The sequence below is a fragment of the Typopeltis vanoorti genome, chromosome 24 (genome assembly GCF_054136105.1).
Source record: "Typopeltis vanoorti isolate ZY-2024b chromosome 24, IOZ_Tvanoo_1.0, whole genome shotgun sequence".
Taxonomy (NCBI): Eukaryota; Metazoa; Arthropoda; class Arachnida; order Uropygi; family Thelyphonidae; genus Typopeltis; species Typopeltis vanoorti.
Window position 1 is genome coordinate 79,716,846 of NC_143572.1, and position 27,581 is coordinate 79,744,426.

At 34.4% G+C, this 27,581-nt stretch overlaps 1 protein-coding gene across 1 annotated transcript in view; it reads left to right on the forward strand.

Moving 5' to 3' along the window:
- The first annotated feature begins 245 nt into the window (after nucleotides 1-245).
- LOC150093443 (zinc finger BED domain-containing protein 5-like) overlaps nucleotides 246-27,581 on the forward strand; it is a 32,239-nt gene continuing 4,903 nt past the window's right edge. The window contains exon 1 of the mRNA XM_090413615.1: nucleotides 246-484. Within this exon, the coding sequence (XP_090269741.1) occupies nucleotides 246-484 (239 nt within the window). The remainder of the gene's footprint in view (nucleotides 485-27,581) is intronic.

Below are 27,581 nucleotides of genomic sequence, written 5' to 3' on the forward strand. Positions count from 1 at the left end.
AATTGTTTGCTGATGAGGCAAAAATGATAGGGTTCGCTACAGATATACAGCACTTATGAAAGTATTAAAATATGCTGGAACAGTGGGTAAATGTTAGTGGCTATCAATTCAGTGTGAATAAGTGTAAAGTTTTTCCTTTTCTTTTTTAAGGATCACAACTATCTGAAAAATCATGGCAGCGTCATTCAGCCTTTAATGAACCAATGGATTAGTCCAAGCAGAACTTTTCTTTCATCACATTTTAAATGGATGAGTTGAAGTTAAAGGCGATTCTGAAATTTATTCGTGAAGGACGGCTTGCGATCACCCAATTATTCTGCAACGCCTTCGAGACACAGTATTTCGGAAAGGACCTCACACATGGTTTTCTGATCCTTGGAAATCTGCGAGCCATTTCTGAATTTGGAAAATGCAATGCCATGCCTACTCTAATTTACTTAGTTAGGCAGAGCTCTCCTGGGCGGAGTATAGGATTGGTTACCAGGTTTGATTGCCTGTGATTTCTTCTTCAGGCTGAAAGAACTCTCAGAAGAAACGATATCAAGACATCGCAAATGTACAATTGAATACGTTGATGAAGGAACTAAGAACAGTCTGCATATACATCATATCGTGTGTGTGAATATATATATATATATATGAAAAAGCTTTAATGACTGATACCAAGAGATAAAAAGATGACAAGATATATTTGAAAAGATACTACTAGTACACTAGTTTCGTTGAATTCATCAACATCTTCAGGTATCACAATCAAAGAAATATATAAAGAATTACAGAGACTTAAAATTGTAATAACAGAACAAGTACAAAAAGACAGTAGCTTGTTTGAAAACAAAATGTGAGCTTGAGTTCCAAACAAACGTATACTACGCGCTGTCGCGAGAGCGCCAGTGCTGAACAGAGGCAACGTGTGTGTCAGAGAGATTAAAACTCAGGCTGTTGTTGATATGAGAGGAATCTAGAGGAATTTCCCTAGATTCGACAATCTTGCTCTCGAGTTCAACCTACCACACATGGATGTTAGAAGTTTGAGTCCAATTCACAATGTGTTGGCGGCCTTCGTCTGAGTTAACTGAAAAGAGAACGTGACTAGAGAGAGCGCCTGGTTTTGGTCCTGTAACGTGTTCTTCCAAACGTAGAAGGATGGATTTAGCAGTCTGGCACTAGTATGGCTTTCCACAATCACATAAAATCTTGTACACTCCTGGAAACTCAGTTGGAAGATATTTCTCTTTAGGTTTACTAAGTATTGATCGAAGTTTTGGGAGTGTAGTGAAGCAAGTTTTGAAGTGAAACTTCTTGAGAATTTTTGCCAGTTTTGGTGAAAGAGAGCTGATGTAAGGAAAAGAGATGAAGGCTGTGGGGGAAGAGGGACCTTCAGAAGTAGTTAAGTGACTGGGGGAAAGAAATTTGTCAATTTGTTTAGGAGAGAAACCATTATCAATAAAAGTTTTTTTTTAAGAAAAAAGGAGTTCATTTTCAATTTCTGTTTCTTCTGTAAGTGAATTTTTTCATGACACTTATTTAGGAGGTCTAAACATAAATTGAGATTGTTGACACCATCTTCCCAGATGAGGAAAATATCATTAATATAGCGATACCAGAATTTTGGTTTAAGATGGAAGGAGTTAATAGCTTTTTTCTTCAAAATCGTTGAGAGATATATCTGCAAGAATCGGAGAGAGCGGGCTGCCCATGGCCAGAGACCTGAGTTTTGTAAGTAGATCGTATTGTCCTATTTGAAGTATCCTGACTTTGTGCAATGGGAGAGAAGAGCAAAGAGTTTTTTGATAATTTGTTCTTGAGAAAATCGAGGACTTCCTGAGCAGGTACTTTTGTAAAGAGAGAAACAACATCGAAACTGGCCATTAAATCTGTTTTTTTAAGTTTGATATCCTTGATTTTAGAAACAAAATCTGCAGAGTTTTTAATATGTGAAGACGAAATTCCAGAGAGAGTTCTTAGAAACCTCGCGAGATATTTGGAGAGGTTATAGGTAGGAGAGTGTATGCCCTCAATTATAGGTCTGAGTGGGCAGTTTGTTTTGTGAATCTTGGGGAGACTCTACAGTCGTGGGTTGTTTAAGGAATAAAGTGACCTAAGAGAAAGACGAATGTTTCTTTGTAACTCCAAGGTGGTTTTTAATAAATTATTAGTTCTATTGTGTAGTTCAATCGTAGGGTCACTATTAAATTCTGAGTAAGTATCATGTTTAAAAGTTCCAAGATTTTATTATGGTAATCAGACTTGTCTAATATGATATTCGCATTCCCTTTGTCTGCCAGAAGAATAACTATGTTATTATTATCTTTTAAAGACTTGATAGTTGTTCTTTCAGTGTAAGAAATGTTGTCTGGTGGAGGTCTAACTTTATTTATGGTGAAAATTGCTTCCATACGAAGGAGGTTAGCTTCTTTGTTTGGTAATAAAGAAGCTGCCTTTTCTTTCTTTGTTAAGAGATGTTCTTTAGGAATGGATGTAAGAGCAGTGACAATTTGAGACCTTTAGCAAGTATGCTTTCTTCTGCCAAAGATAGTTGATGGGATGACTTATTGATAACAACTTTCTTTAAATAGGAGTCAAATGAGAAGTTTTGCTATCCTGTATATATTTAAGAAAATCATATTTTCTAATGAGGTTGATTTTATCTAAATTCTGTATTTTAGAAGCTTTAAGAGTGCTAATTTCTTTTCAATAGTTCCAAGACGAACTGTTTAGATGTATTTCTCAAAAGATGTAAGTGCAATTCTATTATTCCACGCTTCCTTAATTTTAAAGAATCGATAAAAACCGATAGAGCTGAAAGGATTTACAGGAGAACAAAACTAGATCTTTTATCGGAACGCATTTGTAATAACAAACGTTGTCATGCTGCTTATTTCTCTAAGAAGACCTATCATGAAACACGTTTATCTCATTCTCTAAACAGTTCATCTTGGAACTATTTAAAAGAAATTAGCACGGTTCGAGTAATGTAGGAAATCATTTCTAGTTCTGGAGCCTACCTACTGGCAAATGATGGAGTTTCAAACCATCCCGAAGAGAGTAAAAATGAAATTGCAATTATTTTCATCACCAGTTTCTTCAAGACCTTCCACTTCATATATCAGGGGTGTTCAATCCGTCTATCGCGATCGACCGGTCGATCGCGAAGTGATTTTTGGTCGATCTCTTGTGTATTCCTCCTTACAAATTTAATTAAAACTGAAAACATAATAATTTATTTATCATTATTTTGTATTATTTTTAATTCGCTTTAAGTGTATTACTATTGTTTATTTATTTTTCGTTAAAATTGTCAAATCAGTAATTTTCTTAATAAGTCCGGGTAAATGAATTAATTTGGATCAGTGGAAGTCAAACAGCGAGCCGAGTGAATACGATTATAAACAAAGTGTAAAAACTCGATTGTAGCTTAAATATTTCAAAGCACATTACATCGATTTTTTACTTAGGTTAAGTCCCATGTGAATATTGTAAGAAACTACACTTTGTTTGTCTCGGTATAGTTAGTATTAGATGTTTTTGTAAAAAATCTTTTGAAGCTAACCGAATATATACTGCTTTAATAAGAATATCTTAGAGTGTTAAAAACAAAGACACTGCTTTTGTCACCGAAGCTGTACATGGCGGCATTAGAAAGATTGTTATTGAAACTTGTATGTATGAGAAAGGCTCGCAGGCTCTAAGTGTAAACATCTCCGAAGTCAGTCAGAAAGAGTTCAAACAACTTTCCGATGGCCGGCAACTTGCAATCAAAAGAAACCAGAGAAGAACAAAAGGCGTGCGTAACTTGAAACTTAAGATGAAAGACTCATACCGATTCTTTGGGGGTAGCCAAACTTCATGCGAGGTCTCAGAGGAGGCCTAATAAAAAGGGACTGAAGCAAGCAAAAGGGGTCCTGGTTCCAGAATTGCTGTCAGAGAGGAGGCCGCAGGGTCCAGAGTTGCCGTCAGAGAGACTGCCCGGATCCACGTTGCTTGAGAGAGGAGTTTTCCGCTTCCAGAAAGGAGCTTCTCGGTTCGAGACTTCGCTAGAGAGAGAGAGACTACTTCTAGGCCGCAGACAAGGTTTCAAATTGCCGGAAGGAAGAGTTCCAATTACCGGAGAGAAGTTTCCAGGCCAGAGAGGGATTCAGTTAACAGTTGGCGGCAGTTGTAGCTGTTGAAACGGTAGAAAAAGAAGGCAGTCATCCAGGCATTTTCGGCGAGCTCAAGCAAGGAGAAAAGGCAAGGCAATATTTCCCGAAGCACCTTCACTCGTACGTTTTCCTTTTCGCCGATATATAATTAACGATATAAAATTTTTTCTTGAAGAAAAAGGAGATATTTATCCACAATTGAGTGATAAAAGATGATTGTTACACTTATCATTTTTAGTAGATTTCTATACGAAATTAAGCAATTTAAATTTAGAGTTTCTAGGTAGAGATAAAAATTTATTTGACATGTTAAAGTCAATAAAAACTTTCCAACAATACTTACTTTTATTAAAGAAAAATATAAATGACCGCAAACTTAGGCATCTCCCATATTTATTAAAATTTTTTGAACAAAAGTAAGAAATGCTTCGCTATGATTTAAAAGAATTTGTTCGTGAAATAGAATTAGTAGAGGAAGAAATAAATTCAAGATGTAAAGATCTTTTATCAATAATCCATTTCAAGAAAACTTGAACATCACAGAAATTTCAAAAAAAATTAGTGGGCTGTTTGATATAAACCAAGCTGAAGTAGAACTTGTGATAATAAACTTTCAGAATACTTTATATTTAATACACAATGAAGTCATTTGGAAGTATGTACATGAAAAATTCCCAATATTAACTGATATTGCGTGAAAAATTCTGTCGTGTTTCGGATCGACATACTTGTCAGAATCCGCTTTTTCAATTATGACCGTCATAAAAATTCAATTAGGAAACCAAATTAAAAATGATCATTTGGATGATTGTCTGCAATTGGCCACTTCTTCATGTCAACTTGACTATGAAAATATTGCGAGGTCCAAACAATGCCAAATTTCACATTCACTTTTTTTTTTTTTTTTTTAATAAACCAGCATTTCCTGTAACTTGTGAGTTTGTAATCAATCTGTTGTTTTTTCTAACTTTGGTTTTCCAAAATAGAGAAATAAATATTCTATTCCAATATATTTGTTTTTTTGTTGTATTGAAATATTTGTTGTATTAAAATAATTAAAAGTGATAAATAAATTTTTAAATACACAAATCAAGTTTTTCGTTGTGTATTTTTTTAGTTGTTTATTTGTGTGTAAACAGATATTAGGTTGTGGGGCGGGGACCTGATCTATATAAGAGAGTAGATCGCCGAATAACTTTTTAAAGAAAAGTAGCTCGCGTAATAAAAAAGGTTGAACACCACTGTCATATATCGACACTTCCAAGACCGCGTAATTAATCACTTCACCACTATCTATAAAATACTGTATATAATTTTATATTGCTGTTCTTCATCCGACTGAATTTCATTCCGGCAGATGTCGCGCATAGCAGTGGAATAAACAAGTCGATGTCATTTGTTACATTATAGTAGTGTACTGAAGTCCTCATTTTGAATTCCAGGTGGCGAGTAAATTGCTGTAGTCTCACGGAGCGGTTAACTGCGAATTATTATTATTATTATTATTATTATTATTATTATTATTATTCCTGATACCTCCAAGGAGTCCGAAGACTCATCGCGGGAGCACATCTTCAACTGTCTCTACACCTTACCTCTACTACGAATCAACGCCATCTACCGCCCACCTCCAACACCACTACAATTAGTAATTTTTGTCTGTAAATTGCGTGTGTTCTGAAGGGTAAGTATATTAGTAAGTATATTTTAGTGTGTACCATATCAATTATTCTACAAAGTGATATAATTGATAATTCTGTGTCCCTAACAGTCAATGAAAAAGGTTTCCATACCTGAGTACTGCCATAACCTTCTGACCTACGTACATGGCAAGTGCCGATTTTAGGAAATAAGGTGCGTGAACTCTGATTGTAACGTTTTTGTTACAGTTAGTTTTTTTTTTAATTTTTACTATAATTTTTGCTGCGCATAACTGAGTGAAATTCAGTACAAAAAATCAGAAAAACAGAAACCTGACCTGTCAATGTATGACCTGAAAATTTAGAGATCAACCAAGTTCAAAGCGGTCAAGTTCTTTGTCCGAAAGTGGTATGCATTCGACTACTGAACGCAGGGAAATGTGTCACTCGGACCTGACAGCAGTGCAGCTACGGAATCGTACTAAATTTCAATACTTGCATATCATGCATTTTCGTAACTTTTAGTTATGACAGCGCAACCAAAGAAAATTAAGACTCAATAGCACATTTTGAATTATTCCATTTCGAAAATCGTACGCTTTCCTTCGAAACGGTCATTTCGTTAACACAGGAGTCTATTGGAGATCACATCGGACGTGAGAGGGCACCTCGTCTTAGTTGGCAACCGGATCTGACGTTTACGGTAGGAGGGTACAAAAGGAAGTTTCGCATTCAAGGGCTAGCTAACGCACAGTTTTCCTAGAGCAGGAGGATAACGGTTCGCTACTCGAGTTCCGATTCAATGAGTTAACAGTTTTTCCTTATGAGCAGTTGTGAGCTATGGAATTTTAACAAATTTCGTCGAGTAACAAAAAAAAAAAAAAAAAAAAAAGCCTATCTTAGTCCTTATAATACTTATACTGCGACTTTGTAGCGCTTCTGACAGATATAATAATTCCTATAGGATATCAATCATTAATGCTAGATCTTTTAAAAATTCCAATTTGAGAAGTCGGTTTAAAAAGCCCTTATATTTATCGTTCGATGCAAAATGCTTGCATAAAGCTGGGTAATTTCTCCACAAAGCAAGAGCCGTTCGTAAACTGCAAGCTGCCCATCGTGGTTCAAACACGGCCGATAAAATTTCGATACCAAGGTCTTTTGCAATTGTATTTAATTCTCTTTCATTTTTTTGGTGATTGATGATAAAAAGTGTATAATTTATCCATAAATATTTCAAAATTATTTATTTCTTTAATGTTTTTTATCGAATCGTCTAATGCTAAGTGTAAACGATGAGCGCAGTGCCAAATCACAACGCTGGGAAATTTTTGTAGCAGTTTGATTGCAACATCTGATTTGTTTCCTAACATTACACTAGCTCCATCAGAACAAAATGCACTGAAATGATTTTTTATATAGTTATCAGAAAATCCATATGAAGCAATTATAATAGCATGTATACATTCCACAGTGGTATTTTCTAGTTCTACAAGATTATTAAACAAGATGAACAAGGGGCTCGCAAATTTGAGAAAAATTTAACAAAGGGCTCGCGCGCGGCCCTTATATTTCACCACTGCTTATGAGGAATTATACTACCTTCTTTATTATGCAACCATGTTAGACTGCATAGATTTTGCATTTTTTACTCTTTCTATTTTTTACTATTTTTTTATCCTTTAAAATGGTGCAAACTGGAGAAACGGCAAGAGAAAATTTCTCTGAAAGAGCTTTAACAGGGCTTGATGGCTGGTGACAATTTCGCGTTTTTTCTCTAATTGCTTTCCTTTGTTTCTTTTGCTCATTATGTAGTTTTGTACTGTTGCTTCTTTTTGACATTGTTGTTAGAGTGAAAGGATTATAGTTAAAAAGAAAACAAAATAAAAAATCAGGTGTAATTGAAGAAAACTACGAATAACAGACTCGCTTCGCAAGGCTCGTAAGTCACTTAGGTTCGTTCATTACGTCGTTATCTTCTTCACGCATTATGTGTAATATAATGTCTGTTGTTACCAACAGGCATTAAAAATGTGTATTTAAAAATAAAATATAAAAAAATATATATATATTCTGGCAACTTTGAAATCAAAAAAGGAGTAAGGCTAGGATGTGTCTTATCACTCTTACTGTTCAATATATATAGTGAGCAAGTTTTTAAAAATATTTCAAAACTGAAGGGTGTAAAAGTCTTAGGTAGGAACTTCAATAACTTCAGGTATGCAGATGACACAGTTCTTATAGCTGAAGCTGAAAATAATCTTCAAAACTTAATCACAGAAATTTACAACAGAAGCGTAGACATGGGACTAATTATTAACCTAAAGAAAACAAAGTGCATGATTATATCAAAAGAACCAATAAATAAGAAACTGAACATAACTATTAACAATTGAAAATTGAAAAATTGAAATCAAAAAGAAAAGTGAACAGGTTCAGTCTTTTATATATTTGGGACAAATGTTTACAGCCAGAGGAAATTCCCTTAAAGAAATAAAAAGAAGAATGGAGATAGCAACAAAAGCCTTAACTGGTATGAAAACTGTTCTAACATCCAGAGGCATTAATATAGACACAAGAAAAAGATTAATAAAATGCTATATCTGGTCAAATCTTCTCTACAACAGTGAAACTTGGAGTCTAAATAAAGAAGCAAAGAAAAAATTAGAAGCTTTCAAAATGTGGATCATCAGAAGAATGTTGAAAATACCATGGACAGAGAAAATGAAAAACGAAGATGTTTTAAAGAAAGCAAAAATGAAAATAATTAAAGAGCAAAAACTTAAATATTTTGGACATAGATTTTGGATATATAACTAGACAAGAAGGCATTCAGAAATTAATATTAGAAGGGAAATTGGATGGAAAAAGGAGAGGTAGACCTAAGAGAATGAGATTTGAAGACATTAAGGACTGGACTGGCTTGAATTACCATAAATCTTCCAGAGCAGCAAAAGAAAGAAAAAGGTTCTGTGACATGGTTGCCAACCTCCTTCTAGGGGATGACACTTGAAGAAGTTGCTACCAAGACTTCATCTTCTTTTATGATATCGTTTAATCTTTTTCTAGGTCTTCCTGTACCTCTTTTATTCTTTAGTTTCCAGCTGTAGACTTGTTTTATTATTCTTTCTTCCCTGCACATGTTTAATCCATTTTATTCTCCATTTTATGAGCAATAAACAATTGAATGCCAATTGTTTATTGCTCATATTTTGCAGTTTTCTTATATCTGTATTTTTTATTTTATCCAGTGTAGGTTTGTTTACTCATTTTCTTAATACATTCATTTCACCTGTGTTTAACAATTGTCTTGTTTTTGTAGTGTCTGGTCTTGTTTCTGCATTATATGTCAACAATAGGCTCATGATTACTTCTTTATAAATTTTGGTTTTTATCTCAACTCTAAGATGCTTATTTTCCCATACTGTTGCATTCAAGCATCCTGATATTCTTGCAGCTTTTTCAACTTGTTCTTATTTCTAGGTGTGGCCTTCCTTCCCGGTTCAGTTGTATACCTAAATAGTTGTATTGTGTTATTTGTTCTATAATAGTACCTTCCAATTCTAATTTACATCTTTGTGGTTCTTTTGATACTGTCACACATTTTATTTTAATTTTTTATATCTTCATATTTTGTAATTTTGCTTCTTTATTAACTGTGCAGTGCTCGCGGTGGTCAAAATTGCAGCACAGGTTGCGGTATATCTGAGAGATACATTCATTACTAGTATGTGCTAAAATGCAATAAAACATAAAGATAAAATACGGCAAATATAATACATGATGGTAAAAATTAAGTGGATATAGAAACCACAAGTTTCGTACCGAATATATAGAAACTAAGTTTCGGCGGATGCAAGCATAAGCAACCTTATGGGCAACTCGTAGTATAGGTGGAGTAAGCTCCAGATCAATTTCCATAGTATTTTACATAAATGTAAAGCACATCTCCTAGAGGACATGTATGATAAATAAGCCTTTCTCTCTCTATTTCAGTAATACATGATGGTTTATTTATTTTCAGTTACAATCTAGAAATTATTGAACAAAGAATAATAAAAAAAAAAAAAAAAAACTAAACCAATACTATACTGACATGGGAGGTCGGGGTATTTCTCAGATACAGTTTACTGTCAAATATCACATAGCTTTACAAAACATGTGTTAAACCAAACTGACAGCAAAAAATAGTGTGGAACATCACATGTATCATATGAATGCACAGCTACTCATTACCTCTAAGCTATACACTGAATTGTGTAAGAATATTTATATTAAACATTTTGCATGTATCTGTGAGATCAGCTGCAAGCTCTGCAGGGTTAAGTACATGTAGTAATATTTGTAAGTGGGTTTCATTTTCTGCAATTAATAAACACATCATCTGCATAACATATAATTCCTATTATTCTATTTTTTTTATTTCCACTCTTGTATATTGTATTTTATTAACACTTCGTATTATTTTATTCATTATTGTATTGAATATTCTTAGGCTTAATGAGTCTCCTTGTCTAATGCCATTATTAATTTGTATCTCTTTACTAGTTTTTCCTTGTGTTTTTATTATGCAACTATTGTTATCATATATTTCTTTAATTATTTGTATTATGTTTTCTGATACTTTTCTTTTCTACAATGTTTCCATTATATCTTGAATTAATATTCTGTCAAATGCTTTTTCCAGGTCTATAAAGCATATAAATAATTTTCTATTGTATTCTATTCTTTTCTCATTGAATTGTCTAATTATAAATATTGCACTCTACATAATCTATCTTCTCTAAATCCTTGCTGTTCATCTAGTATGCTAATTTCCTTTGTTATTTTATTATTTAGAATTCTTCTTAGTACTTTTGAAGTATTTAATAATTTCATCCCTTTAAAATTTTCCGTTCCTCTATAATTTTCTGCATATTGGTTGGTCAAGCAGACCAACAGGTGTGCAGCAGAGGAATAACAAGCCGGCTGCATTAATTACCTGAAATCTTTAAAGATGAATTCTCCAGGAAATAGATGCAGAAATAATGCTACTGCATATTGGAGAGCCAACGTGCCTAACTCAAGCCCACATAGAGTAGGCAAGAAGAGAGCTATGTAGAACACAAAAAGCATATATAATATTTCAACCATCAACATCAGGACATTGTACAAACCTGGTAAATTAAAACTGATAAAGAACTTGAACTGTTCAAATTGGAAATAGTGGGAGTTGCAGAGACCAACTGAACAGGTAAGGGAAAAATCAACATAAAAAAATGCAACCATATTTTACTCAGGAAGAAAAGATAACCAGCATGTGTAGCACTAATAATTAAAAAATGGTTCCTAAACTCAATAGTTGAGGTAAGACCAATTTCCTCTAGAATCATCTCTGTAAAATCCAAGTAAAAGATGGAGGAATATTCATAAAAAAAAAGAAGTTTATGCCCCAGACCAGTCACATGAAGATGTGGAATATAGTCATTTTCTTGAACAAGTGCAAGAAGAAATCAGGCAAAAAAGTACAAGAGATATCTTGATTATAATGGGAGATTTTAATGCAAAGATGTCAGTACTCTGAAGATAAAGCAGAAGTAATCGGAAAATTTGATCGTGGAGAGATGAATGAAAAAGGAGAGGACTTGATTAATTTTTGCAAAATAAATCAACTTTTAAACACAAATATCTTATTCTACCACAGGCCACAACAAATACACCTGACATCACCGAACAATGAAATCAAAAACTATAGACTAGATAATTGTTAATAAGAAATGGAAAGTGTGAAGCATAATGGTAAATGGAAAAATATAACACATTTAAAGTAAAACCAGTAAAGTAAAGTCAGTTTTAGTAAAACAAAACTAATGATAACAGGAAGAAAAAGGGAAGCAATCCAAATGGAAATTGGGAACAATAATATAGAACAAGTAAAGCAGTTCAATTACCTAGGATCAATGATCACTGAAGAACTAGACTATTTTGAAACCATAAAACACCAAATCAATAATGGATGGATAACAATGGGCACACTGCAAAAATACGGAACAATAAAAGTTTAAGCAAATAATTGAAATTGAAGATATAGAAAACGATAATCCCACAGTACTCTATGGCTCAGAATGCTGGATCCTATGAAAAAGGAAATGGATAAACTCAATGGTTTTGAAATGAAATGCCTAAGAAAAATCAATAGAAGAAACTGGACAAAAAGAAAAACAAACAAAAAAGTCAAAGTCAAACTTAACTTTAGAGAAATGATAATTACAGAACTAAAAAGAGCCAATTAAGCTGATTTGGACGTGTTTCAAGAATGAACCCAGAAATACCACCAAACATATTAAGTGATCGAATCGAAGGACAGCCCAGCAGAGGAAGACCAAGAAAGAAATGGATTAACAACATTAAAGAAAGCCCCCACTTCAACTCCAGAATAGAACTTCATAAGACAGTAGACAGAAAGAAATGGCAAAGATTGAGGAACTCAACCCACCATGAGCAGAAGAGAAGAAGATAATTTTCTGTTTTCTTTTTAATATTTTTTTTAATTATTGGTATTATTATATTTTTGTCCATTCTACCAAAATCTTTTTTGTTTTTATTATTTGATCGTATAGTGCATCTAAACTCTGAGTTATAATTTCTTTACCATTTTTTAATAATTCATTATTGATATTATCCAAACTGGTCATTGCCTATTCTTCAGTTTTTAATTGCATTTTCAATTTCATGTTTTTTTTAAATTTTTATCTCAGTGGTATTTATTTCTGTTTCTTGGTTTGTTTGTTTGTTTACCTAGTTGTACTTTTATTTCAACTATTTTATTATAAAAGTTTTAAAATAATTTTCTAATTCTTCTATTTCTACTTTTAATATTGCAATATATCCTACCTCTTCTTTCTTTTGTGTATCAATAAATCTCCACATTTGTTTCTGTTTAACATAAAAATCATTTTCAAGGTCTTTAGTTATATTATTCCTGGAATTGATTTCTACTTTCTATTTTCTTTTCATTAGCTTATTTCTTATTTTTTATATTCGTTCCAATTATCTGTTGTTTTCATTTGCAGATATTTTTCTTTCTTCGTACCATGGAGTCCATTTTCTTAATTTTGTTCTTTTATTATTATTATTTTTTTTTTATACCCCTAATACTGCTGTTGCTATTTCAGTTAAATTTGTTTTATAAATCTTTCAATTATCTTCTACATGTTATTTGCTGCTTAGTGAGTTATCTTGGAGCTTAGTTTTAATCTGTTGTAGTATAATCTTTTTATCCTTTCTTCTTTTAATAATTACACTTTAAATTTTCTATTGGCATTGTGTTGATTTTCTTTAAATTTTAATTTCACCCATTTCTTGTTAAGTCTTAGTTCACATATTAACACGTTAGGTCACCTCCAATTTCTGCTGCTTTTAACACTATAACGTCTTCTATTTCTGATGGGTATTTCTTGTGAAAAGGGAATTTGGGAAACATATGTCAGAAGAACTTCTGCCCAAAGGCCAATAACTACCAATATAGCCGACCAGGGGGGGGGGAGGGGGGCACCATCAGGACTTTAGGAAAACGGTTGCTTCCTCGCTTCGTTTCTCATTTGCTGTTATGTAGTACTTGTGTGCGCTTGTCTTTATTTTAAGTTTCCAAGAAGATGGCAACGTGACGTTGCCGAAATATCGGAAAGTATATATTAAAGTTGTTTTAATTTATATTTCTAATGTACGCTGTCAATTCCTTAATTATTAGTTATCATGTTTAACCAGCGTATATGCCTTTCCACAAGAATCACGATCATTCATGGAGATTCCTTCGCACGCATGGCCTGCCATTACGGCAAACTGAATCTGAAGTTATCCAGACAACTGAATCGGCTGACCTTCCTAAAACGCTGCCAGGATAACCAGGTAATCCGAAATTGTGTAAAATTGAAACACTGTTTCGTTTCACAGAAAGCTCTCCGTATCTACAACCGGGCTAGCCAGGCTTTACTTCGGGAACAAATTACCGCTACACGCGGTTCCCTAGCTGACATAAACAGAGCTATTTTAGCTCTACAAAATGATCTTTCAAATACGCTTAATCACGAACTTTGGTCAATTCTACATGACGTCTTGTGTACGGCGGCAAACAAAGAATTCGAACGAATACCGAGTCGACATATCAACAAGTTTGATCAATTAAAAAAGAACTCGACGTCCAACCCAAAACTACAAATCAACACTGTAGTTAACCTTTCTTCAGTTATCTTGAAGCCTGAAGCACTCCTCTCTCACACGTGGTCACAACTTTGCCATTGCTCCTAGGAAATTACCGGCCGAGGAATTCACGATCCAGATTGAATGAGGGATTCGCCACCTTCCAAACCACCTCGCCAACGATATTAAATTGGATGTAGCCTGTGTTCTCACAAAAGCAAAACCACCAAAAACCAACATATCCATTAGTGAATACAAGTCAGCACAAGAATTGAAGAAAAACAAAGAAATAGTTATCACCAAAGCAGATAAGGGGAACGCCACTGTGGTACTCAATCATAATGGCTACACAGGTAAGCTTAAGGCTTTACTATTAGATCGAGCTACTTACCTCCCCATTGAATACAATCCCATCAACTCACAAATTAGAAAACTCCATAGGCTCCTTAAGAAGGTCACTTCTTGGCCTGTGGAGATTACTAACAGACTAAAACCATATAACTCTAGACCCCCCCCCGTATATATGGGCTCCCAAAAATATACGAAGAAAATGTGCCATTATGTCCCATAGTGGATGGCATTGATTCCCCCCACTTCCAAACTAGCTAAGTATTTAGCCAAAGCGCTCTCACACTATACTGGCAATACACCTTCACATGTAAAAAACTCAGCCCACTTCAAAGCCAGTATAGAAAACCTTACACTCCAACATAATGACATAATGGTCAGTTTTGACATCTCCTTATTCACAAATGTCCCCCTCAAAGAAACCTTAGAGATAATCCAAGCTAAATTTCATCATGATATCTCAGCCCTGTTTCAGTTCACAATGAACTCAAGCTATTTCGTTTGGCAGGAGAAATTCCACAAACAGATAGAGGGGACAGCCATGGGTTCACCACTTTCCCCACCCATTGCCAGCTTCTTTATGGAGACTTTTGAAGAGAAAGCCTTAAACTCAGCCCCACAAAAACCTACCATATGGCTTCGTTACATTGATGATGTGTTCACTATTTGACCACATGGCCTGGATACACTCCTGTCCTTCTTAACACACTTAAACAACCAACACCCTAGAATCAAGTTCGCCCTGAAAAAAGAGAAAACAATAGCCTCCCCTTCCTAGACACACTATTCAACTGCCACCTGATGGAACCTTGGTTTTCTCAGTTTATAGAAAACCCACCCATACAGGTAGATACATTCACCAACAATTCCCCCTTCACAACAATATGGAGTTATTAAGACACTATTCAACAGGGCAAAACTAATCTGTTCAAATGATCAAGCCCTAACCACTGAACTAAATCACATCCTTAACACTTTTTCGCTACCCCCCCTCCAAAAATCCAAAAAATACTTAAACCAGTTATCCACAACCCACTTCCCCCCTTCAGAAAAAATATTACTCTAAATCCATCACCATTTCCTACATCCGAGGCACTTCAGAAAAAATCAACAAAATCCTAAAAAAACATGACTTGACCACTTGTTACAGACCATATAGAAAATTGGCATCCCTTATCCGCTCCACTAAAGACCAACCACTTCCCCTAGACCTACCTGGTGTATACCAGGTCCCTTGCAGCTGTAAACTGTCCTATTTTGGCCAAACAGGCAGGACAGCAAATATCAGAATCTCCGAACACAAGGACTACATCCGATTTCACCAGTACAGCCACTCTGGGCTTGCAGACCATGCTCTGGATACCCGCCACAGAATAAGGTGGAAGAAAGCCACAGTAATACACCATAGCAAGTTCAAATATGAAAGACTATTCATGGAATCAGCCTCAGCCCTTAGGAACATGCCAAACTTCAACAAATTTGGATGAAAAATGGTAGCTTCCTTGCTTCGTTTCTCATTTGCTGTTATGTAGTACTTGTGTGCATTGTCTTTATTTTAAGTTGCCAAAAACATGGCAAAGTGATGTTGCTGAAACATCGGAAAGTATATATTAAAGTTGTTTTAATTTATATTTCTAGTGTATGCTATCAATTCCTTAATTATTAGTTATCATTTCTGATGGGTGTATTACTTTATTGCATATAATATAATCTATTATTGATTCCTGAACTCTTGTGTTTCCAAATGTTATTTTATGCTGTTTTTTATGCTGATAAAATGTAATAATTATTTCGAACTTATTATTTGATCAGAATTGTATCACTGTTTCTCCATTAAATCTTTGCATAATTCAGTTTATTGGTATATTTCTTATTCTTGCATTTATGTATCCCATTATAATTAATTTTTCATTTGGTTTTATTTCTTGTACTATTTGTTGTAGGTCCTAATGAAAAGCTTCTGTTTTTTTCTTTTCTTCATTCTTCTGGAGTATATACTGTAATTATATTTATTTTACCTCCATCTGTTTTTATCCTGACTATTAATATTCTTTCATTTATATATTTATATTTTTCTATATCTTGTTTTAACTCTTTATGTATTACTATTCCTACTCCAGCTTCAAGTCTATTTTGTTTTTTACTCTGCTGTATATAAATATTAGTTTTGTATGTTCATTATTCCATTTCTTTTTTGTTTTGTTTTGTTTTGTTTCTGTTATGCTGCATATTTTAATGTTCCTTTTGGTTATTTATTGAATAAGTTCTTCCTCTTTTCCAGGGTCGGTGCTGTCAGGGAACGGTTCATAAGTTAATTTTTAAGAAACAAAATTTTTATCATAAAAACAAAAAATTCTTAGAATGATCAATATTAAAATAAATAAGGCTGGATACACCGAATAAAAATGTATATTGCCGCCTCTTTGATTAGCCAGCTGTTTACAATTTTGCAGCGAGAGCAGGCTAAACTTACCTGCAGAATGTTGTGTCTACTGCAATCTATCTAAAGTGAAACGGTTTTTATGCGCAGCAACGAATTTTCGTACAAAACATTTGTTTCTAGTTAACCAGTCATGTGGTATGCATCTCAGTAGGCTACTGACAGTAGCACAGTGCCGACTATTATTTCGTCTCTGTGTCGTGTTATGTAATAATTTCTTGTGGGCAAAATAGAAATGGAATCAAAAATTTAAAAAAAAAGTTATTCGGTGCACAAAATCGTAAGCATCATGCTGAGAAAGAAGCAGATATTAAGAAACAAACTGGGGCTCTTAATAAATTTGTTAAAATATTAAAATATTCTGATGCAGATTGTAACCAACTCGATACATCAGAAATCAGAGTTGAACCGTGCACATCATCCAGTTTGCATGAAAGTATTATTGCAACTATTGAACAAGATAATTGAACATGATTTAAGTGAAAAATAGTTAGGATTTAGTCAGCTACAACAAGATTTAGTTGTAGTTGTCCACAAAACTAACACATTGTTAGTCTGTAAATTCAGAAGATCCAGGTGAAGGGGGAAATATTGATGAAAAATTACAAGTTGTTTTAATTGAAATGGGGCCTGTTCAAAAGAAAAATATAATATATCCCAGAGATACGTATGGTCGTAATTGGCGACATGTATTATAATAGAAAAATGGAAAACGGGAGCTCGTGCCAAGAACATGGCTCATTTATTCCAAAACTTTAAATTCTGTTTTTTGCTTTTGTTGCAAACTTGTCGCATCAACTGAATCACCTACTGAGTCTTGTAGACGGTTTTAATGATTGGAGAAATGTAAGTACAACTTTACATAGACATGAGACTAGTTTAACTCACATGAAAATTTTCTTTAAATGGAAGGAATTTGATAAAAATTTAAAAAAACAAAACTACTATTGATTTCCAGACTCAAAGCATGTATGAAATGGAAAAGAAACGATCGAATGTTTTAGAACGCTTGATTGAAATTATAAAATTCCTTGGTAGTCGAAATTTAACTTTTCACGGATCATCTGATAAATTATATGAAAGGAGTAACGGCAATTTTTTAAAATTAGTCGAACTGTTTGCTATGTTTGATCCCATTATGGAAACTCATGTTGAAAGGGCCCTACAACGAATACAATAGGGTACACTATTTCAGTAAAGACAGTCAAATGAAATATTGGAAACTTTAAGCAACACAATCAGGGATACAATTTTATTATAAATTCGAAAATCTAAATATTATTCCATAATTATTAGACTGCACACCTGATGCAAGTAAAACAGAACAAATGACCATTATCATTCACTTTGTTTCCTGTGACAATGGAATTGTCAAGATCAGGGATAACTTTTTAGGTTTTGTAGATATATCAGATTCCACAAGACGTGGTTTATGTGCAACAATAATGGAACAACTGGAAAAATGGAATATTCCTATTGAAGACATGCGAGGTCAAGGGTATGACAATGGGACAAATATGAAAGGGAAAACATATGGGCTCCAAAATTTGCTTTTGAACAAAAATCCTCGAGCGTTTTACGTGCCATGTGCTGCTCATACTCTAAATTTAATCATTAACGATGCAGCCAAAGTGAATGCAGATACAATTAGTTTCTTTGCAATTATTCAAGAAATATAAAATTTCTTTTCATTCTCTGACAAACATTGGGCAATCCTTTTTAAAGTTCGTAAAAAAATTAACATTGAATCAGACATCAGAAACTCGAAGGGAAAGTAAAATTAATGCAATCCGCACTCTACGGTATCAGTTAGGAGAAATTTATGAATGCACTTTTTGAAATTTTAAATAATGAAAATTTTAATAAAGAAACAGCATGAAGCACAAACATTATGTGCTAAAATTAAGGACTACAAATTTATTTGCTCTCTAATAACTTGGCATGATTTACTTAACAGAATAAACTCTATGAGTAAAATGCTTCAAGACAAAAATATGAAATCTATAGAAAACTTAAAAATATTCTTACAAGAGTATCGATCAGATACAAACTTTAAAGAAGTTCTAAAAACGGCAAAATAATTGAGTGAAGAGGTGAACAAGAATTTAAAACTGGTACGGAAGTTCGACGATGAAAGAAGATACGACAATTTGACTATAAGCATCATGATGAAACGCCACAATCGCCAGAAGATAAATTTAGAGTGAATAAGTTTTATACACTTCTAGACGTTGCAATGTGTTCGTTAATAGAACGTTTTGAACAACTAAAAACATATTATGATAATTTCAATTTCTTGTATAGATTACTACAAATTAATAACGAAGATTTACAAAAAAATTGTGACGATTTAGAGATTCTCTTGAAGGACTGCGACAATAACAACGTAAATGCAATAGAACTGTATGACGAGTTATGTGCTTTCCGGGATATTTTTCGGAAGGATAATTTAAATATTCAAAAGCCCTTTCGATATTCTTAATTTTATTGTGTCCAATAATTTATCTTTCCCTAACTTTTCAATTACTTTAAGAATACTATTAACCTTAACTGTTAGTGTAGCGAGCGGTGAACGCTCCTTTTCCAAGTTGAAATAGATTAAAATCTACGTACGAACAAGTATTCACGAAAAAAGCTTGTTAGTTTGGCGTTAATAGCTATTGAAAATGATGTATATGTGGAATTAGACGTTAAGACCATTATTTCTAATTTTGTGAATATGAAATCAAAAACCTTAAAATTTTAATTAAAAAAATTTCAAGTATATTTATGTAATTTAATTTATTTTCTGTTATTCTGTAAAGATGTTATTTTTTGAATACTTATATTAAATGTTCTAATTATTTCTGAATTCTTTTCTTATTTTCTCATCTATCTTGAGTTTCTTTCATTTTCCTAAAATATAGTTCCACTTGTAAAAAATTTTTAATAATTTTTATAAGTTCCTTAGAATTTAGTAACTTGTAAAATGCAAGAATTTTTGAAACTTTAGTTCAAATAAATTTCAACTTTAATTAAAATTCATTTTAATTTTGTTAGCGATTCGGGTCGATCAGAAGGCTATAATCCCTGTATCGTTATTTTCAACGATTAAAGTGAAGTGGCTTTATCAAAATTTGCTTTAAATTTTGAGAATTTTTTGAATATTTGGGTTTTTAACGATTATCCTGCCTAGTCAACACCCCCGGTTCGTTACATTTAGCGAACCAACGTGTGGCTGTTCTGTCAAAATTTATTTAAGAAATTTCAAATAGTTAAAATTTTTATTATCGTAAAAGAACCACACACTCCCGGATCGTTACAGGGGCGCTTAGATAGAAATTGCATGCGGGCGGCAAAGACCCTAGCGCCGGCTCTGCTATTTAATATTAATTGCTATTACATTCATTGTTTCTTGTTTTATTAGTCCATATCATATTCGTTTCCGTTTCCTATCGATATCCAATTTTCCCATTGGATTCATATTTCTGTTGGTTTCTTGAGCAATATTGTTTTATGTCCAATGACCAGTTCCTAGCCCAATCACCATTTGCCTCCCACGTTAGCCAGGAATATTGATGTAGCCTTCATGCCTAGGTTGGCCCTTCTGGAAGACCAAGCTTCCGACATACTTCACCCGTTCCCCTCTCCGCCACGATGAGATATGGGTAGGATTTAGAAAGGTATGACATTATATATTGCATAATTCCCCCTACAATTGCCTTCACCTCACACAATTTGAAATTAAAATTCCAATCCAAAAAATGCGTAAAGATTAAAACTCGTTGTGGGAATTCGTAAAGTGAGAACTACTAGTATTTATTTATTTATTTTTAATGAAAATGTGTGTATTAGAAAAATATATATGAAAAAATATAAAGAAATATAAAAAAATATAAAGCAGTTAAGGTCTTGTTCATAAAAGCAGAAAGAGTTGTTTTCAAACAGCAGCAGTATGTCTAAATCTGTAAACATAACCACGTGACATGCATATTTCCATACAATTCTAGCAGTGCAAGATAAAATCAAAAGTAATGTTCAGAACTTGTTTATTGTAATAAATTTTGTTTGATAACATTTTTTTTTTAAGAATATTTTAAAACAGTTGCTTAACACAAGGGCAGAATAGGGAAGGTCCTTTCCATTCTATTTTTTTAGAGTGGGGGGGGGCAAAAAAACGCTCGGCACTTCTGCAACACATGCACAAATTTTTTTCTTAATTGAAATATTTCTTTCCTTCTTAAATAACTGCATCAAATAATTTAAAGTTTTCGATAATAAATTTGAAATTGTGATTGTTGCAAATTAAAAAAATATTTTGAAATATTTTATCATACTGTAAAAGAAATATTGTTATTTCTATTTAGGAAAGAATTGAAAACGAAACAAGACTGCTGATGTATGACGCACTACTGCTTGAGGCTCTGTAGTGTCACTTCTTAAGAAGTGGTCCTTCTTTTGCAGTTTCTTTTATACTTTATCTGCAGTGAGGAGATTGTTAAGAGAAAAGTTATTTCAGCAGCAGCAAAAGTTGTAATATTTAGAATTTTTTTAGAAAAAAAAAATAGGCAACACTACTGAAGCATTGATGTAATCGGTTTTTAAATGGTGAAAATATAGAATTGAATTTCCAAAATTTCGGTGGGTGCAACAATATTACTGGCTTACGTGTTTTATCAAACGGTAAAATGAAGTAACATATTGAATACTGTGTGTGAAAACTTTCAGACCAGTAGAAATTAGATAGAGTACAATTCATTTCAAAGAATAACATTCTGAAATATAAAAAAAAATATTGGACCAAAATTTTGGTTAAAATGACTGAAAACCAAGAAATAATAATAATAAATATTATTATTCTTCCGGGCAACTCCAAGGAGTCGACAGACTCATCGAGGGAGGCCCTAACATCATGTCAAGAACAACTATTCGACATTGACACAGTATCTATCATACCTTGCCTTGAACTCATTCACGGTCATAGCACCCACAACAGACTGGAAGCTTATTCCACTCATTCACCACTCTCCAAGTAGAAAACCTAGCTCTAACACCTTTGTCAACCACGCTCTTGCCCAGCTTCCATGCATGGCCCCTAGTCCTCCCACCACCAGTCATTTTCAAAAATATCTTCTGGATCAATCTTATAGAAACCCTTCAGTAATTTCAATGTCTCAATCATATCACACCTCCTTTGCCTATGGTCCAATCTCTGCAACCCGCAAATCCTCAACCTCTTCTCATAAGGTTCATTCCACAGACCTGCTATCATCTTGATCACTCGTCTCTGGATCCTCTCCACTTCCTCCCGATCATGAAGAAACCCTGGTGCCCATAACTGGGCACAGTAGTCCAGATGGGGTCTTATCAAGGCTCGATACAGAGGAACAACTTGTTTGTCTCTGCATGTTAAAGCATTTTTCAGAAGCCAAGTGATTTGATGAGCTGTTTTAGTCACTTTTGCAATGTGCCCCCTAAACTTCAATTCCCTATCCACCAACACTCCCAAATCCCTGGCCTCATCAATCTCCTGGATTACCGTTCCACCAATGCGATATACTCCTGCTATTCTTTTCACCCCAAAGTGCATAACCTTACACTTTGCCACATTAAATTGACATCCATTTTTCCTGGCCCAGTCCTCCAAACGATCCAGTTCAGCCTGTAAAATTTTGACATCCTGTGCACTCACAATTGCTCTACCCAACTTTGCATCATCAGCAAACAAGTGAACACTTCCTCTCAAATCCTTTCCTATATCATTGATGAACAAATTGAAAAGCAGTGGTCCAAGAACAGAGCCCTGTGGCACACCACTAGTCACAAGCCATCTTTTAGACTCCACTCCTGCATAAACCACTCTCTGGTATCTCTCCTTCAACCACCCTCCTATCCATCTCACCAACCCTATATCTATCCCCATCTGCTCCAGTTTACTGATTAGGGTTCCATGTGGTATCCTGTCAAAGGCCTTGGCAAGGTCCAGTAGTATCACTAAACCCATTACCCCTTTCCAGTTCAGCCGTAACTCTGTTATAAAACGTGACCAAGTTACTGAGGCATGATCTACTCTTCACAAAACCATGTCCCCCATACAATATCCCATTTTCATCTATCCAATCCTGTATTCTTTTCTTGACTAATTTCTCTAAGACCTTGACAGTGATTCCTGATATGCTAATCGGTCGGTAATTTACAACAGCAGTCTTGGAACCACCTTTATGCAGTGGAACTATTTTCCCCTCTTTCCATCCCCTCGGGACTAACCCAGACCCGAGACTCAAATTAAACAAAATGGTGAAGGGTACTGACAATTCTTTAGCTGCTTCTCGTACGACACGAGCTGGTATACCATCCAATCCCACAGATGTATTCACATTAAGATTATGCAATAGACTACTCACTTCCACTTCATTCACCACAATTCCCGTATAATCTACTGGTTTATTCGTTTCTGCAATGTCACCACCTGGATGATCTATACTTGCAAAGTGCTGCTCACTCAGTAACTCTATATCAACTGATATAGAGTTACTGAGTGAGAGTTACTAACTAGATTAACTGATTCAGTTACCTCCCTACCATCGGCAATAATTAAAAATTATTGCCGATGGTAGGGAGGTAACAGTATTATTAGGCAAACAGTATTTTTTACTTATTTTAATTAAAATTAAAATAAGTAAAAAATACTGTTTGCTTAAGCATGATTAATATCGTCTTCAAAGAATAATTCTTCAGGTGCACAATCAGAGGGAACAAACAGCTAAAAATTGCAAAAGAATAAAAATCAATACATTAAAGCATTAGCAGATTGACAATTGAAGGTGTTCTGGGTATCTCCCCATTGTTGGGTGTGTGAATGCGTTCAACATCTCGTGAACACCAAAGTTGGATGGCACCTGAGAGATTATAACCGAGATTATTGTTAAGATGTATCTGATTGAGGACGATTTCTTTGGATTCCATAATCCTTCTTTCTAGTTCATCATAGCAGCGAAAGATATTTTCAGATTTGACCCATAAGACTGAATGACTGACGTTTTCCTGATTAGTGTCAGAAGAATTCATGACTGCCATATGTCGACATGGTTCGACATGTGGCAAAACAAGAGCTAATGCTCTTGTTTTGGTTATTGCTGCAAATATCGGTAAACCCCGAGATATTTCAGGTTGCCATGTTTTTGTTTGGGCCTATTTAGTAAAGAAGGGAGTGAAAGAAGTCCGAATGGTTTATTCGTTAAGAACTTTGGCCAATTTAGGCGAAACGGAGCTGATATATGGTAGGGATATGTTTCCATTTTCACTAGTTCTATCTGTAATATGGCGAGGAAGGAGGTGGATTGAAAAATAATTTATTAACTTTGGTTTGAATAACAATTTTGCTGAAAGGTAGTAAGAAGAAACTGAGGCTCCTTGATTTTATTTTCATTTGTATAAACAAAGAAATCTCTGGTTTAGCAAGGGCAACCCGTTATTGTCCATACTATTTAATTGATATTTGGAATCTTTTGAAGAAAAAGTAGTCTCCTCCTTTCCTTCGAATCCAAAATTGTGTAAGTGAAATATTGATGATATTTTCTTAATCTGGTGCCACGATCCTGAATCTCTAAAGAAATTCCTTGTCCACTTCAACAGCCAACACCCCAAAATCAAATGTAGTGATAATTTGGAAATTGATGGCTCTCTTTTCCATTCCTGGATGTCAAACTCACTCTTATTTCTGAGAAATTAAAAATCTCCATTTACAGGAAGCCAACTCGCACCAACAGATCTCTCCATGTACAGTCCCATCATTTTGCACCTCAAAAACTTGGGATTATCTCTACTCTAGGCAAACGTGCTCGCACTCTGTGAAGAAGATGTTAATTAGGAGCTTCAGTTTCTTCTTACTACCTTGCATCAAAATGGTTAATTGAAACAAACAGTTATTTTCAATCCACCTCCTTGCCATGCTGAAGAATAGTGAAAAAGTCTAGATATCCCTACGGTATATCAGCTCAGTTTTGCCGAAATTGGCCAAAGCTCTTAAAAAATACAATATCTGGACTTCTTTCACTCCTCTTCAGAAACGCCGTTCCTTGCTCAGCAGTTTCAAACTAAAACATCGCAAGCCCTGAAATATCCCAGCGTTTACCAAGTTTGGTGCAACTGCAATAAACCTTACTTTCATCAGAGCAAAAAATCCATCGAATCACGTCTTGAAGAACATAAGATACATCACATACGGCAGAACAAGAGCTAGTGATCTATCGAATCATGTCTGTTGAAGGATTCCTGTATATAAAAAAAATAAAATAAAAAAAATAATAATAAATAAATATAAGAAAATAAAAGTCAGTGGTGTAAGGTCGTCCCCAGAATCGATCGCCCTGGATAAGCACCCAGCCCGTCTAATGCTTCCTCCATCTCTATACTATTCATAGGGAAAAACAACTTGCTGCGTTTCCTAAATGTTATTAAATGGCGCAGAATTTATTACAATTTTTTAGTGCATATCCATATTTAATAAACGCTAATATTAGAAAAAAAAATGTTTAAGTTATATAGGACTGAAACAGCCTTACCTGCTGCCCGCACGGAGAAATAAAAAAGGTGTTAACTAATTTCTTCAGCTGATTTACTTTTTTCTACTCGCTTTAGCATCCCTTGAAGTAGGCGCCCCGATGCGACGCATTGGCTGCTTACAGTGTTGAGCCAATACTGGCTGCTAGTTTCGTGTTACCACCATAAAAAAAGCCTGTAATTCAACCTCCCTTATCTTTTGTACTGTTAACGTGCGGTCTCTGTCGGGAACATGCGACCAACCACACCGTATCTGCTGCACTCAGACAACAACGTCTTATTATTATGGATGTCATGGGGAGTATATTAGCCGTTGGTTTCCGTACAAAGGAATATTCAAATCAAACACGCATCAAAACGTAACGAACACAAGCAGCACAACTTCTAACACAGAAAACCTTTTTATTTACTACAAAATGAACGTGCACACATCTCGAACATAAATAAATAACTTTCGAAAGCAGAGCGTTGCCTATGGCTCACCAACCACGTGGACGAAGATGAACAGTACGTATGATAACGCTATTAAGACAGCGTTTCGAGTCAGTGACTAGCTATCACGTGAATAATAAAAGCGTTTTTGGTTTAAATTTGTTTTGTTTTTCAAAGAGAATGACATAATTTATTTCATTTACTATTATAATAATGAAATATGATCATAATAATTATTTACATTGTCATTCATTAGATAGAATTGTTATACATAATTAGTTACTATTAAGAATAAATACTCCTTGAATTCAGACCTACTGCACAGAGTCGTGGAGAGGAAATCATCTTGGGAAAAAGTTAAGAATTGTGCGCATAAGTTCAGCTTCCTTGAATGCCACCAGCCACCAGCCGTAACTGTGATAGGAATTGTAGGAGTTATGAATTATAAGTAGTAAAGTTGACTAATATGTAAATTGCAGGCCAGAAAATATAGCACTATTTTACGGTAATCTAAGTTGGAGAGGGAAAGAAATTGGCTGCACACTTCAGTCTAAAGCAATCCAAAATAATTTGATTGGTTTGTTTTTATGCTGTTGCTAGTACTCTGTTTCTGCTCCCGGGTGGCTGTAGCATGACTTGAGCTGGTTTTTATATCTCTTCTTGACTAGTATGCAATTAATCTGGTGTCGTGAAGTATCTCCTGGCGATTTTGATGTAGAGAGTCTCCGTTTTGTTTCATCTACAAAACGTATAGTGCCGCGCATAACTAGAGGGCCAATTTTACACGTTAAGCAGGCGATGCGTCGCATCGGGGCGTCTTCTTCAAAGAGCGCTGAAGTGAGTAGAAAAAATAAAATAAAAACACATTTAGCATTAACATTTATTAAATGTCGATATGCACTAAATGTATTGTAATAAATACTGCGACTTTTAATAACATTTCAACTTTTAATAACAAAAAATGAAACTTGTTTTTCGCTATGTATAGTATAGTATAGAGCTGGCAGAAGCACTATAAAGCCCGGCGATTGTTTCAATGGGCGCCCTTACACTACCGACTATTTTTTTTTTTACATGCAGGATGCATTCAACAGACATGGTTCGACAGAGCTCTAGCTCTTGCACTGCCGTATGTCACGTGTATTTTATGTTCTTCATGACGTAATTCGATGGATTCTTCCCTCTGGGCAAAGTAAGGTTTATTGCAGTTGCACCAAATTCGTTAAGCGCCGGAATATTTCATTTTTTCATGTTTGTATAGCATACTGGCGGAAACACTAGACAACGCGGTGTCGGTTTGCAGGGGGAACCCTTACACTACTGAATTTCTTTTTATACCCAGCATGCATTCGCTAGTTAGCATATGAGGTGCGGACTTGTATCCGGCCTCATGTTTATGATTCATCGAATTGTTGGCTCCTAAACACACCATGAATGCGTAGTTCTTAGCCACAGTGGTAAGAAAATTCAAAATTTAACCTACGGCTTTACAAATCAAAGAAGAATGTATGCATTTCTTTAAATATTTATTTTTATCTTTTATATCTTACAAAATTTTTGATTCAATAAATTTCTTAATTTCAGAAATTACTCCTGGAACTGAATTATATATAACCAATCTCTTTAATTTTCTACTTTCTTGTTTTGCACTCTACAATCATTTGTTCAGCTGTTTGTCGACATTATTCTCAGTTTTAGAAATTCTTTTCTATAATTTCACCATTTAATAACCGTTTACATCTATGCAACAAAAAAAGAAAGATCAATAGCGTTTGTTTTTTCTTAAATTCCAATTGTTGCGACTTTTACTGCTTGGAAATAACTTTTGTCTTAACAATAATCTCAGCTGGAGGGTTA